Below are 12,108 nucleotides of genomic sequence, written 5' to 3' on the forward strand. Positions count from 1 at the left end.
GGAACGTTACAAGGCTAGATTAGTGGTTAAGAGATTCACTCAAATAGAAGTGATGGATTATTTTTAGAACTTTTTTCCTGTGATCAAACTCACTATTGTTCAATTTCTAATCTCTTTAGCAATTGCTCATAATTGATTTATTCACTAATTAGATATTAATAGTTTTTTTTTTTGTATAGATCTATTTGAGGAAGTATATGAATCCTCCACCATTTTTTGAGTTATCTCAACTATATCTTATTTGCAAGCTACAAAGATCTCTTTCCAACCTTAAACAAGCCAATATATAGTGGAACTAAAAATTAACTAAGTCTTATATTCCTCGTTATTTGATTCAGAGTTATACATATCACTACCTCATTATTAAAAAGTCTCAATCTCCTATTGCATATCTTCTAGTTTATGTTGACGATGTAATATTATGCTACCATAGCACACTTGCATACTCAATTTCACAACAAGGATCACAACCCTATCAGTTTTTTTTTTGGGTCTTATTCAATAAAAATATTGTTTGGAGCTTCTCTTTGAACATGGAGTAATAGATTGTAAAATTGTGAGCACTCCTATTAAAGCCTTTATTAAACGTTATGCTTTTAAAGGTCTTCCTTTAAACGATCATACTACTTTTTGAAAGCTTATTGGTCGCCTTCTCTACTTTACAAATACTAGAATGATATTCATTTTTCTATCCAACAACTAAGTGCATTTATTGAGTTTCCAAAGGTCATTCACTCATAAGTTTCCTTTTGTATTTAAAGATATATGAAGTTTTCCACAACACCATAATCTAAAATGATCAAGCGTTTCATTTCTGATTGAGCTTCTCTTGTCCTAATACACTAGACACTTTGTTACAAGTATTCTTTTGTATATTTTATGATGTGTAACTTTAATCTCTTGAAAATTTAAGAAACAACACATTGCTTTTGCATCCTATTATAATGTTAAGTAGAGAGTCTCGTGACTTCTATTATTTATGAGCTTCAATGACTGAAGTTTTGTGTGAAAATTTGTCTATTTCTACCTACATTCTTGCTCCTTTTTCTATTTTTTGTAATAGTCAATCCAATTTATAAAAAAAAAAATTATTTTTCATTAATGGATAAAACATATCAAAAAGGATTACCACCCAACAAATTAAAAATTCAACAAGACTTGATCATTTGTTTTTGGAGCATTCAACTTTCAACTAGTATATACTTTCACCAAAACTTTATATTTGTATAATTTTATAGAAGACATATCTAAGTTGTGTCTCCTCGATATATACCGCCAAACTTAAAAAATGGGAATTAAGAAGATGTAATTGAAATTAGGTTGTTAAAACTTTGTTATTAATAAATTATCTATTCTTTGTAAATATGAATACATATTGTATACTGCTTTGCACAATAAAATTTGAACAAAGATTAAATCTTTTTTAAAGTTACAAGTTTTTTTTTTTTTTTAATTTTGGTTTTTATTTTAACTTAGATTTATCTCGTCACATTTATATCTACAATAGAAGTGGATTTCAAGTTTTTGTTCTATCATAATTTTTTCAAACTCACTAAACCAAAGTCTAATTTTGTCTATATATATATATATATATATATATATATATATATATATATTATATCGCATTCATTATATATATTATAGTTGAAGATAGAAGGAGAATTGACTAAAAAAAGTATAAAATAAACAAAATAACTGTGTGTGAGACCATGGGAGCACACAAATTTGAGAAGCAAACCACAGTTTTGTAAGTTGAATTGGAATGATGTAATGTAAACGATAAAATAAAATGTGGAATAGGACAGAGAACAATGCCTCCACCAGAAAACATAGGAAAGTCTAAGTTATTGTTCTGCAGAATATGCATACAACATTATTTTTTTCTCAAGTTTGGACCAAATCAATTGACTTATTGTTTGAGTTATAATTATTTTATCATCCTCTCACCAAAATTTTCTATCATTTTCTTTAAATATAAACAATTGGGGCTGCTGTTGCTGTAGCAAGTGACATGGCCTTGAAGAATTCGAATTGTGTATCTATAATAATTAGATTAGTTGATAATGAGATTATTGTATATCCTTAGAGAAAAAAAATGCTCGTTATCTATAATGATTAATTATAAGATTGGTTTTTAGTTGTTTTTATAATTTTTTACTTTTACTCTTTTTTTTATCTTTGCTAATCAACTTTTTAATTCCTGTAACTTACATGAAATTACTGTTGTCCTCATAACTTAAAGATTAAACATATTTTTTTCGTGTAACAATAATAATTAATAAAAGTTAAATTATTTTTATAACTAAATTATAGTTTACTATTTATATTTAAAATTTTTGAATAGTTGAATATGAAAAAGTGTTATGTAGCATTTTGTGTGGGACCCATAAAATCAGGGAAGGGATAATGCAGCTGAAAACAGAAGACTGAGCTAAGAAATTTGAATATGATATGACAGATGTCATGTGAGGGTCGGCACCACCAAACCTAACAAACACATACTTCATTCATCATCATGCAAATCCAAACAATATCCCACGTTTATTTCATGCCTCACTGTGCTTATCTAATATTGCTTACCAATCCTTCACAATCATATTTTTGGATTTGTCAGACAAATTCATCACGAGTTTCAAAAAGATAATTGGGTTGTCAAGGAAAAATCAAACCTACAGTATTTCATCCTTTATCTCCACAGTTTTTATTTTCTATAATATCATTCTCATCCTCGATTTCTTTTCCCTACTGTCCCAACCATACCCAAGTAGGCGAACGTCAGAGAGCACAATGGCCGCCTACCTAACAGACACCTTCCCACAGAACCAGGCGGCCATCAGAGAGCACAATGGCCGCCTACCTCACAGAGACACCCTCGCGCGGAACCAGGCAGCCATCAGAGAGCGCGATGCCGCCTACCACGCAGAGCTGCTTACCACACAAGAGCCCCCCCACATGGACGTCACGGCCCCCACCTGGCTCCACACTCCCCCATTAAACCACGTGGCCAGCAGCCGAAGCCTGACAGCCGTTTCCCATGCAAAGGCACCCTCCCAATAGAAAGCCCCCTTTACGCATCTCATGGCCGAGCACCGGACACCGCCAACACTTGAAGAATCTGAAGGACCCCTTGGTAAATTCTCCACTCTTCCACTAGACCCAAGAATGGCTAAAAAGGAGTATTGGGCCAGAAAGCCCATCCCAGGTAGGACCCACAGGTAAAAAAGGTATAAATAGCACACTATCCCATGCATTCATTACGCATTAATTATTCTCTGAAACCCTGACATCACCAGTGCTGACTTAGGCATCGGAGTGTCTTTTGCAGGTCCCCTGCGCCGCCCCCAAGCCCCCTTTGGACGAGAGAAGACCGACCCCGAGAAGACGTACAAGACCCTTGGTTGATTTGTGGATTACAGACCTCGGTCCCTTGAGAACAATTGGCGCCCACCGTGGGGCCCGACGAGTATTTCACAGATCCAAGGCAAACCCCAGAAGCGAGATGGTGTCCACGCGAAGCAGAACAGCAGAAGTCCCCCCCTTGGTGCCGACTGTGGAGGCTGGCGACCCCGGCCCCGCCTCGGAGGTGTCACGCATCCTGGAAGCTCAAGCCAGGATGCAGGAGGAGTTCGCGGAGTACAAAAAAAGAAATGCGGAAGAGATGCAAGCACTAAGGGAAGAAAACTCCCGCCTTAGGCGGAGAATTGAGACAGACAAAGCGACCGGGGAGCCAAACCCCCCTCATTCGAGGATGGAGGCCCCCCCTCAATCGAAGAATGACCCCCCTCCCTATTCAAAACTCGACGTCCATCCTACTGAGGACGAGAGTGAATACAGGCCCACCGCTCCAACCCTAGGCGGCAATTATAGTTCCTTCGCCTCCAGAAGAAATCGCCGCCACCCCTTCGTGGATGGGATAACGGAGACACCCCTACCCCATAAGTGGAAGGCACCAACAGTCACCTACGACGGAACCACGGACCCAGATGAATTTGTATCCATATATACCAATCAAATAAGCTTGTACTCTACTGATGATGCGGTGCTGTGCAAATCATTCTCAGTAGCCCTCAGGGGATCGGCTCTAGAGTGGTTCATGAGCCTCCCCCCCTACACCATCGATTCCTTCGCTACGCTCACCTCCACCTTCACCACGCAATTTGACACAAGCAGGCGGCATGATCTAACTACAATCGCCCTCCTCAACCTCAGACAAGAAGAAGGAGAACCCCTACGAGTTTTTATCGATAGATTCGGGGCCATTGCCATGAAGATCAAGGACCTCACCCCTAACCTCATATTGATGTACATGATGACCTCCCTCAGGCCGGGACCTTTCGCCGACGAGCTGGCGATGCGCCCCCCCCTGAGCATGCAGGAACTTCGTAAGAGAGCGGCCATGTTTATAAGGGTTGAAGACATGAGGCGTTACCAGAACAATGCCCAACCCGCCCCGGCGCGGACAGAGACCAAAAGGACCAACAAAGAGCCCATTCCACGAGACCATAACCGTCCCTCAGAGCGCAGACCAGCAAAATTCTCGAACTATGCCCCCCTCAACGCACCCCGGTCCCGCATACTCGATGAAGTCCTGCAAGCGGAGCTCCTCCCCCACCCAGGAAGTATCAAAACCCGCCAAACGCAGATTTGAGCAAGTATTGTCACTACCACCGCAACAATGGCCACACCACTGACGAATGCGACACCCTACGAGACAAAATCGAAGAACTCATCCGAGCTGGACACCTAAGGCATTATATAAGAGAAGTTGGGGTGGGTCCACCCAGACCCCGCTACGACAGGAACGATAACAGGAGGACCGAACGACGCAATGACCAACGAGTCGAACGCCGAGAACCCAGGAGAGAGCCAGCCAGAGTACAGAACGCGGAACAAAGGGAACCACCGCAACCACAGCCGCGACGAGCGGATGACAGACCACCCCTACGAGGAACGATCAATACGATTTCGGGAGGATTCGCAGGAGGAGGAAGGTCCTCTTCATCGAGGAAGAGACACCTACGGGCCATCCAACAAATACACACCATATCCAGTCGAACGCAAAGAAGAATGCCGCCCATCACTTTTTCAGACTCTGACTTTCAGGGCACCGACCCCAACCAAGACGACCCCATGGTCATAACTGTAGAAGTCGAGAGCTTCGCGGTAAAGAAGGTTCTCATTGACCAGGGAAGCTCCGTGGACATCTTGTATTGGAAGACGTTCAACAAGATGCAGATACCCCTCGCTGACCTAACCCCTCACAATGAGCCCATATACGGATTCTCAGGCGAGAGAGTCCCCACCAAGGGGTACATCGACCTTCACACAACATTCGGAGAGGGAAGGCAGACCAAAACCATTCCCATTCGCTACTTGGTCGTCGACGCCCACACGTCTTACAACATCCTCCTTGGCCGCCCCTCCATCAACGCGCTTGGCGCTATAGTATCCACCCCACACCTTGCAATGAAGTTCCCATCCCCGGAAGGCGACATCATCACAGTACATGGCGACCAACGTGCAGCCAGAGAATGCTACATGGCCAGCCTGAAACTTCCACTCCCACCCTTGACAACCCACAACGTTGAACATTCCCAAGCCCACCCCACTCTGTACGGCGATGACTTGGACCCCAGACTAAACTCCGAAACACGCCTTGAACCCGTGGGCGAAACAAGGCAGCTCCCACTCGAACAGCAAGGCCACTTCCTCCAGGTGGGAACTTCCCTTCCTGACGGAGAGGTAGACCACATAGAGCAAGTTCTCAGACAGAATGCTGACCTCTTCGCCTGGTCAGCAGCCGACCTCCCCGGTGTTCACCCTAGAATAGCCGCACACCGACTATCCGTCTTCCCTAACGCAAAACCCATCTCCCAGAAAAAGAGGAAGCTTGGAGAAAGTAGAAGACAAGCGGCTATGGCAGAGGCCGAAAAATTGAAACAGGCCGGTTTCGTCGGTGAGGCCCAGTATACAACTTGGCTCGCCAACGTGGTGCTAGTCAAGAAACCTAGCGGGAAGTGGCGTATGTGTGTAGATTACACAGACCTGAACAAGGCCTGCCCCCGGGATGCTTACCCATTGCCTAACATAGACAGACTCGTCGATGGAGCCGCCGGACACGCCCTACTGAGCTTCTTAGACGCTTACTCCGGCTACAACCAGATACCCATGGCTGATGAAGATAAAATCAAAACCGCGTTCATAACCGAGGAAGCCAACCTTTACTACAAAGTCATGCCCTTTGGTCTCAAAAACGCCGGCGCTACGTACCAACGCTTGATGGACAGAGTCTTCCAGCCACTCTTGGGCCAGACAGTAGAGGTATATGTCGACGACATCATCGTCAAGTCCCCCAACGCACAACAACACTCCTCGGACCTAGAGCAAGTCTTCAAAGCCCTACGCACCTACAACATCAGGCTCAACCCTGAAAAATGCACGTTCGGGGTAGACGGCGGAAAATTCCTGGGCTTCATGCTCACACAGCGAGGGATCGAGGCCAACCCTGAAAAATGTCAAACCATCATAGACATGAGAAGCCCCGCGAATGTCAAGGAAGTACAGCGACTAGTAGGCAGACTAACAGCCATCTCGCGCTTCCTCCCCAAGTTGGCAGACAAGATCAAACCAATGATCCAACTCCTGAGAAAGTCGACGAAGTTTACCTGGAATGACACCTGCGAGCAGAATTTCAACACTCTGAAGCAACTCCTCACCACCCCCCCGGTCCTGACCAAACCCGATCTCTCCCTCCCCCTTGTTATGTACATAGCCGCGTCCGCAAACGCCATCAGCTCTGCACTCGTCCAAGAAAGGGACAACACCCAACATCCAATATACTTTACGAGCCGCATCCTACAAGACCCTGAAACACGATATCAGATGGTAGAGAAAGTAGCCCTCGCAATCATAACAGCGGCGCGTCGCCTACGACCATACTTCCAATCACACACGATCATCATCAGAACAGACCACCCCATACAAAAGATCCTGCAAAAACCTGATCTAGCCGGTCGGCTATCCTCCTGGGCCATCGAACTGTCAGAATTTACAATCCGCTACGAACCACATGGACCCATCCGAGCACAGTGCCTGGCAGACTTCGCCAATGACCTTCAAGAGCAAGCCCCTTGTGACACCTGGTGGACCATGCACGTAGACGGCTCCTCAAACCCGCTAGGGGCCGGCGCCGGCATCGTACTGGAAGGGCCCGGAGACGTCCTCATAGAGCAATCTCTACGTTTTACCTTCAAAACATCCAACAATCAAGCTGAATACGAGGCCATCATTGCCGGTCTCAATTTAGCACAAGACGTTGGCGCACGGAAACTCCTATGCAAAACAGACTCAAAGCTCACCGTAGGACACCTCAACGGTGAGTACCAAATCAAAGATCCCACCCTTGCACAATACTACCACATGGTAGTATCCCTGGCTGAGCACTTCGACACTTTCCAAATTCAACACGTCCCTCGGAGCGACAATACCCGGGCAGACATTCTCTCAAAGCTCGCCAGTACCAAAAAGAAAGGTCGATACAAGTCGCTCCTCCAACACACCCTAACCGCACCCTCCATTGAGCAGCAAAACCAGTGCTTAAACATTACTACCACCAACACTTGGATGGAGCCTTTCATCAAATACCTAGAAACAGGGGTCATCCCGCCCAATGAAGAAAAGGGGTGGGTACGGAAAGCGGCACGATACACGCTAATTGGAGATGAACTATTTAGAAGAGGCTTCAGCAAGCCCCTGCTCAAGTGCATAACTAGGGAAAAAGCCGACTATGTCATCCAAGAAATTCACCAAGGCATCTGCGGTTACCACTCCGCACCCAAAACCATGGCCGCCAGAATACTACGCGCTGGATATTACTGGCCCACAATGGAAGAAGACTGCACCACATACGCCCAAAAATGCATCCAATGCCAAAAGCACGGGCCGGTTACACACAGGCACCAGGAAGAACTGCACTACATCTCCTCACCATGGCCATTCTCAAAATGGGGGATGGACATAATCGGCCCTTTTGCTGCAGGGAAAGGCCAAGTCAAGTTCCTTCTTGTCGCGGTCGACTACTTCTCCAAGTGGATCGAAGCAGAGCCACTAGCCACCATCACAGCCAACCAAGTCCAGCGCTTCGTTTGGAAAAACATCATCTGCCGCTATGGAATCCCTCACACAATCATAACCGACAACGGCCGCCAGTTCATAGACAAGGGCCTCGCTAACTTCTACCACAACCTGAACATTACCCACATAACGAGCTCCGTCGAACACCCTCAAACCAACGGCCAGGCCGAGGCCGCCAACAAGGTCATCCTCGGGCAGTTAAAGAAACGTTTAGACGGAGCCAAAGGTAAATGGCCAGAAGAACTACTCGAAGTGCTATGGGCATATAGGTGCACCCCCCAGTCTTCAACCCACGAATCACCGTATACTCTAGTTTACGGCACAGACGCTGTCATACCGGTGGAAATCGGGGAACCTTCAGTCCGGCAACAACACCACGACACGCAGATAAACGCCGACTGCATGACCACACACCTCGACCTCCTTTACGAGACAAGAGAAAGGGCACGAATCCGGGACTTGGCGACCAAATTGAGGGCAGCAAGAAGGTACAACTCCAAGCTGAAACCACGTTCTTTTCACAAAGGAGACCTCGTGTGGAGGATGGCTAGCAAAGCCCGCAAGCACGAAGGCAAATTCTCACCCAACTGGGAAGGACCCTTCCGAGTACTTAAAGAGGTCGGCAAGGGAGCCTATCGCCTGGAGAAACTATCTGGAGAACCGCTTCCCAACACTTGGAACATCTCTCACCTCAAATTCTATTTTAGCTGACCTACACTTGTAATCTGATGTACTCTTTCCTACCCCGGCATTTTTTCCCTAAGGAGGGTTTTGGCCGGGAAGGTTTTAATGAGGCATCACCCATCAATGAAATACAAGTTTATGCATCTCTTATTCATCGTAACTCCCAGCCACTACTCTAAGTGCCGCTGGTCGAATAAATTAACTCCCAGCCACTACTCTAAGTGCTGCTGGTCGAATAAATTAACTCCCAGCCACTACTCTAAGTGCCGCTGGTCGAATAAATTAACTCCCAGCCACTACTCTAAGTGCCGCTGGTCGAATAAATTAACTCCCAGCCACTGCTCTAAGTGCCGCTGGTCGAACAAATTAGCTCCCAGCCACTGCTACAAGTGCCGCTGGTCGAACCCAACTTAACCCCTACCAACACTCCTAAGTGTTGCTAGGATAAAAAACCGCTAGAGGAAATTAACAACCACATGCCGCTAGGCGAGAAAAATTAAACATTCTTGTATACGTGAAATTGAAATCGACAAAGTTAAAAGCTGATAACACCACTATTTCCATAAATTTCAAAATATAATTACAATAATAACATTCTTGTCCCCAAAGTTTAATCCCGGCGTATTCGCCCCCAAAACAAATCGGCAACACCGACAAAACAAATTATAGTCCCCTCACGGACATACCAAAAGAACTAAACAAATTTCGGCGCCCTCGCCCCCAATATCTACACTACTGTTACTCTTCAGCTTCGTCCACCTCGTCAACCGCCGCGTCTTCCTCCACGCCATCGCCTTCTTCATCACCAACCTCCACCTGCCCCACCCCCTCATCAACCAGGGTGGCCGCTGGAGTCGTCACCAATGTATCTTCGTTTGCCACAGTGACCGCCTCTTTTTCAGCCCTGAGCCGGCTAATCTCAGCAACATCCAGCATACGACCATCATACACATCCAGATTTACATTAAAGCGGCAGTCGGTCACAGACACCTCCCGGTACAAGAACTCGGCTTGCCTCAAAGCTTTCTGGAAACCGTTCACATGTTCATTATACACAGCCTGCTGCAGACCAAAAACTTCACTCGCAGCCTCTTCAGCAGCAGCTTCCTTGGCGGCGTTCACCCCGTCCAACTCCATTTGCTTGGCTTTCAATTTTTTCTCCAAACCCACAACACTCCCCTTCAATTTCTTCACCTCGGCCTCCAGCCTCGTTTTCTCATCCGCCCAAGCCGCCTGCTCGCGATCTCTCTGCACCTTCAATGAAGCAACTTCCTCTGCCAACTTTTTTTTATCACCCGCAGCCAGCTCCCCCTGCAGCATAGTCGCCACCCGCCGACTCAACACCATACCCCGCGCCAAATACTCGCTCATGGCCCGCATAGTTAGCCCCGGATCAGCAGCCTCCACGACGGCCACCTCCTCGTCACTCAACTTGAGCTCCACGCCCTTCCTCATCTGAATCTTCACTGTCTCAAAGCCGCCAAGATCGGGGTTACTCGACCCACTAGACCCAACACCCCCGGTCTTCGCAAGAGCCCTCAGCCTCTTACGATCCTTCCCAACCCCCTTCATCTTAGAAGGAGCCGGTCTCTTGGCAACAGGAGGTCTATAAGTATCCACAACCGGGCCAACCAGGTTCGGAGCCTGTGACTGCCCCTCCCCCTTCGCGGCATTCGCCATCTGGTCTCTGATCTTGGCAAATAAGTCCACTTCTCCACCAACCTTTTTGGCATGGTGCGCCATCACACCTGCACAAAGAAAAATTTTTCAGATTAGTTCAACACAAAACCAACAACAATAAATCAACATACCACATAAGTCACGGCCAGGATTGTCCGTCAAATAACAGCAAACAACCCACTTCCCCGGCACCCTAACCGGCAACATCTCCAACACCTCCACCACCCTCCGGCTATCCGCATCCAAGGCCTCCTTCGCCAATGCATCTCTGCGCGCCGGCGCACTTGTCCAATAGAAAGGAAACCTGGGCCGCCCCTCATCATCATAATATACTCGCCTCCCGGCAGGCAGCACCCGCACTCGAAAGAACCCATCCTTAAACCTCTTAAACGACTGCGTGAAGCCATCCAGCAAGCTAATCTTCGATCTGCCAACCAGAGATACCCAAGACAACGGATCCCTCGGACGCGTGATGTAAAAATACAGGAAACTCTCGGGGGTCGGCGTCAGGTAAAGCGCTTTACAAATCAACCGGAAAGCTTGCAAACTCCCCCAACTGTTAGGATGCAATTGCGTCGGCGCAACGTTTAAAAGGCGTAGAACCCCCATCGAAAAATCGTCCAACGGCAACCGCACGTGAAGCTTTGTAAACATACATGCGTACATATAGAAAAAGTCACCCTCCAACCCCTCGCGACCATGACACACGGCCTCCACAGCACTCACCCTCTCAATAGCCACCATACTAGGGTCCGCCCCCCTTTCAAACAGATAGATGCTATTCATCCACGATCTAAGCAACCTAGACCAACGATACTTGGAAGAACACGCCCTCACCCCCTCAGCAACCCACTCGTACCCACCCCTTCTCGGCCAGAGCGATTCCGCATGCTCATTGGCCGGATCCTCACGCACCTCCCGCTCAACCTCAATGTGCAACGTCTCTGACGAACTCAAGAACTCTAACCTTAGCCCACCAAAGCTCGCACCCGAATCACCCTCATTCGAACCACTAGAAGACGTAGTCGACATACCTCAACACTCGTCAAACAGCAGGCGGCACGCGAACACCAACAAAGCAAAGCGACAGCACAGTAACCGCAGCGAAACCAGAAGCTAAGAGCAATGAAAATAACGAATGGCTCCACTCCTATTTAAAGAACTTAGCCAAAACCCTTCACCTCCCACCAAACCCCCCCAAAAAGCCCAAGGCCCAGCCGCCAAAAATCTCCTCGAAAAGCCAACTCTGACACCAGCAGTCACGTCTTTTCACCCAACCTAACTCCTGACCAAATGTCAGATCAAACAGTACCACCCCCTGGCACCCCTTCAGAGGTACCGGCCAATTATCACTACGACACGGCCATTTGCAAAATAAGTCTACACGTCACTTCATGCCTCTAGACTGGGAGGCTAGTATAGTACACGGCCAAGAACCACAAATGAAATTTGCAAAATAAGTCTACACGTCACTTCATGCCTCTAGACTGGGAGGCTAGTATAGTACACGGCCAAGAACCACAAATGAAATTTGCAAAATAAGTCTACACGTCACTTCTTGCCTCTAGACTGGGAGGCTGATGTCCCAACCATACCCAAGTAGGCGGACGT

The 12,108-nt window shown here is 46.8% G+C and overlaps 1 protein-coding gene across 1 annotated transcript; it reads left to right on the plus strand.

The window, feature by feature from the left end:
- The first annotated feature begins 4,828 nt into the window (after positions 1-4,828).
- On the plus strand, positions 4,829-8,844 carry LOC114163588. Its single transcript, XM_028047894.1, has 2 exons — positions 4,829-4,991; positions 5,090-8,844. The coding sequence occupies exons 1-2, from the start codon at positions 4,829-4,831 to the stop codon at positions 8,842-8,844; spliced, it is 3,918 nt and encodes a 1,305-aa protein (XP_027903695.1).
- Positions 8,845-12,108: the final 3,264 nt, after the last annotated feature.

The sequence above is a fragment of the Vigna unguiculata genome, chromosome 9, assembly GCF_004118075.2.
Source record: "Vigna unguiculata cultivar IT97K-499-35 chromosome 9, ASM411807v1, whole genome shotgun sequence".
NCBI lineage: Eukaryota > Viridiplantae > Streptophyta > Magnoliopsida > Fabales > Fabaceae > Vigna > Vigna unguiculata.

Excerpts from the sequence above, each read along its gene's own strand:
- LOC114163588 (XM_028047894.1), top strand. The coding sequence starts at position 4,829 with ATGACCAACGAGTCGAACGCCGAGAACCCAGGAGAGAGCCAGCCAGAG. Across the intron at positions 4,992-5,089 it reads GGATTCGCAGGAGGAGGAAG|ACTCTGACTTTCAGGGCACC; the intron begins GTCCTCTTCATC and ends TCACTTTTTCAG.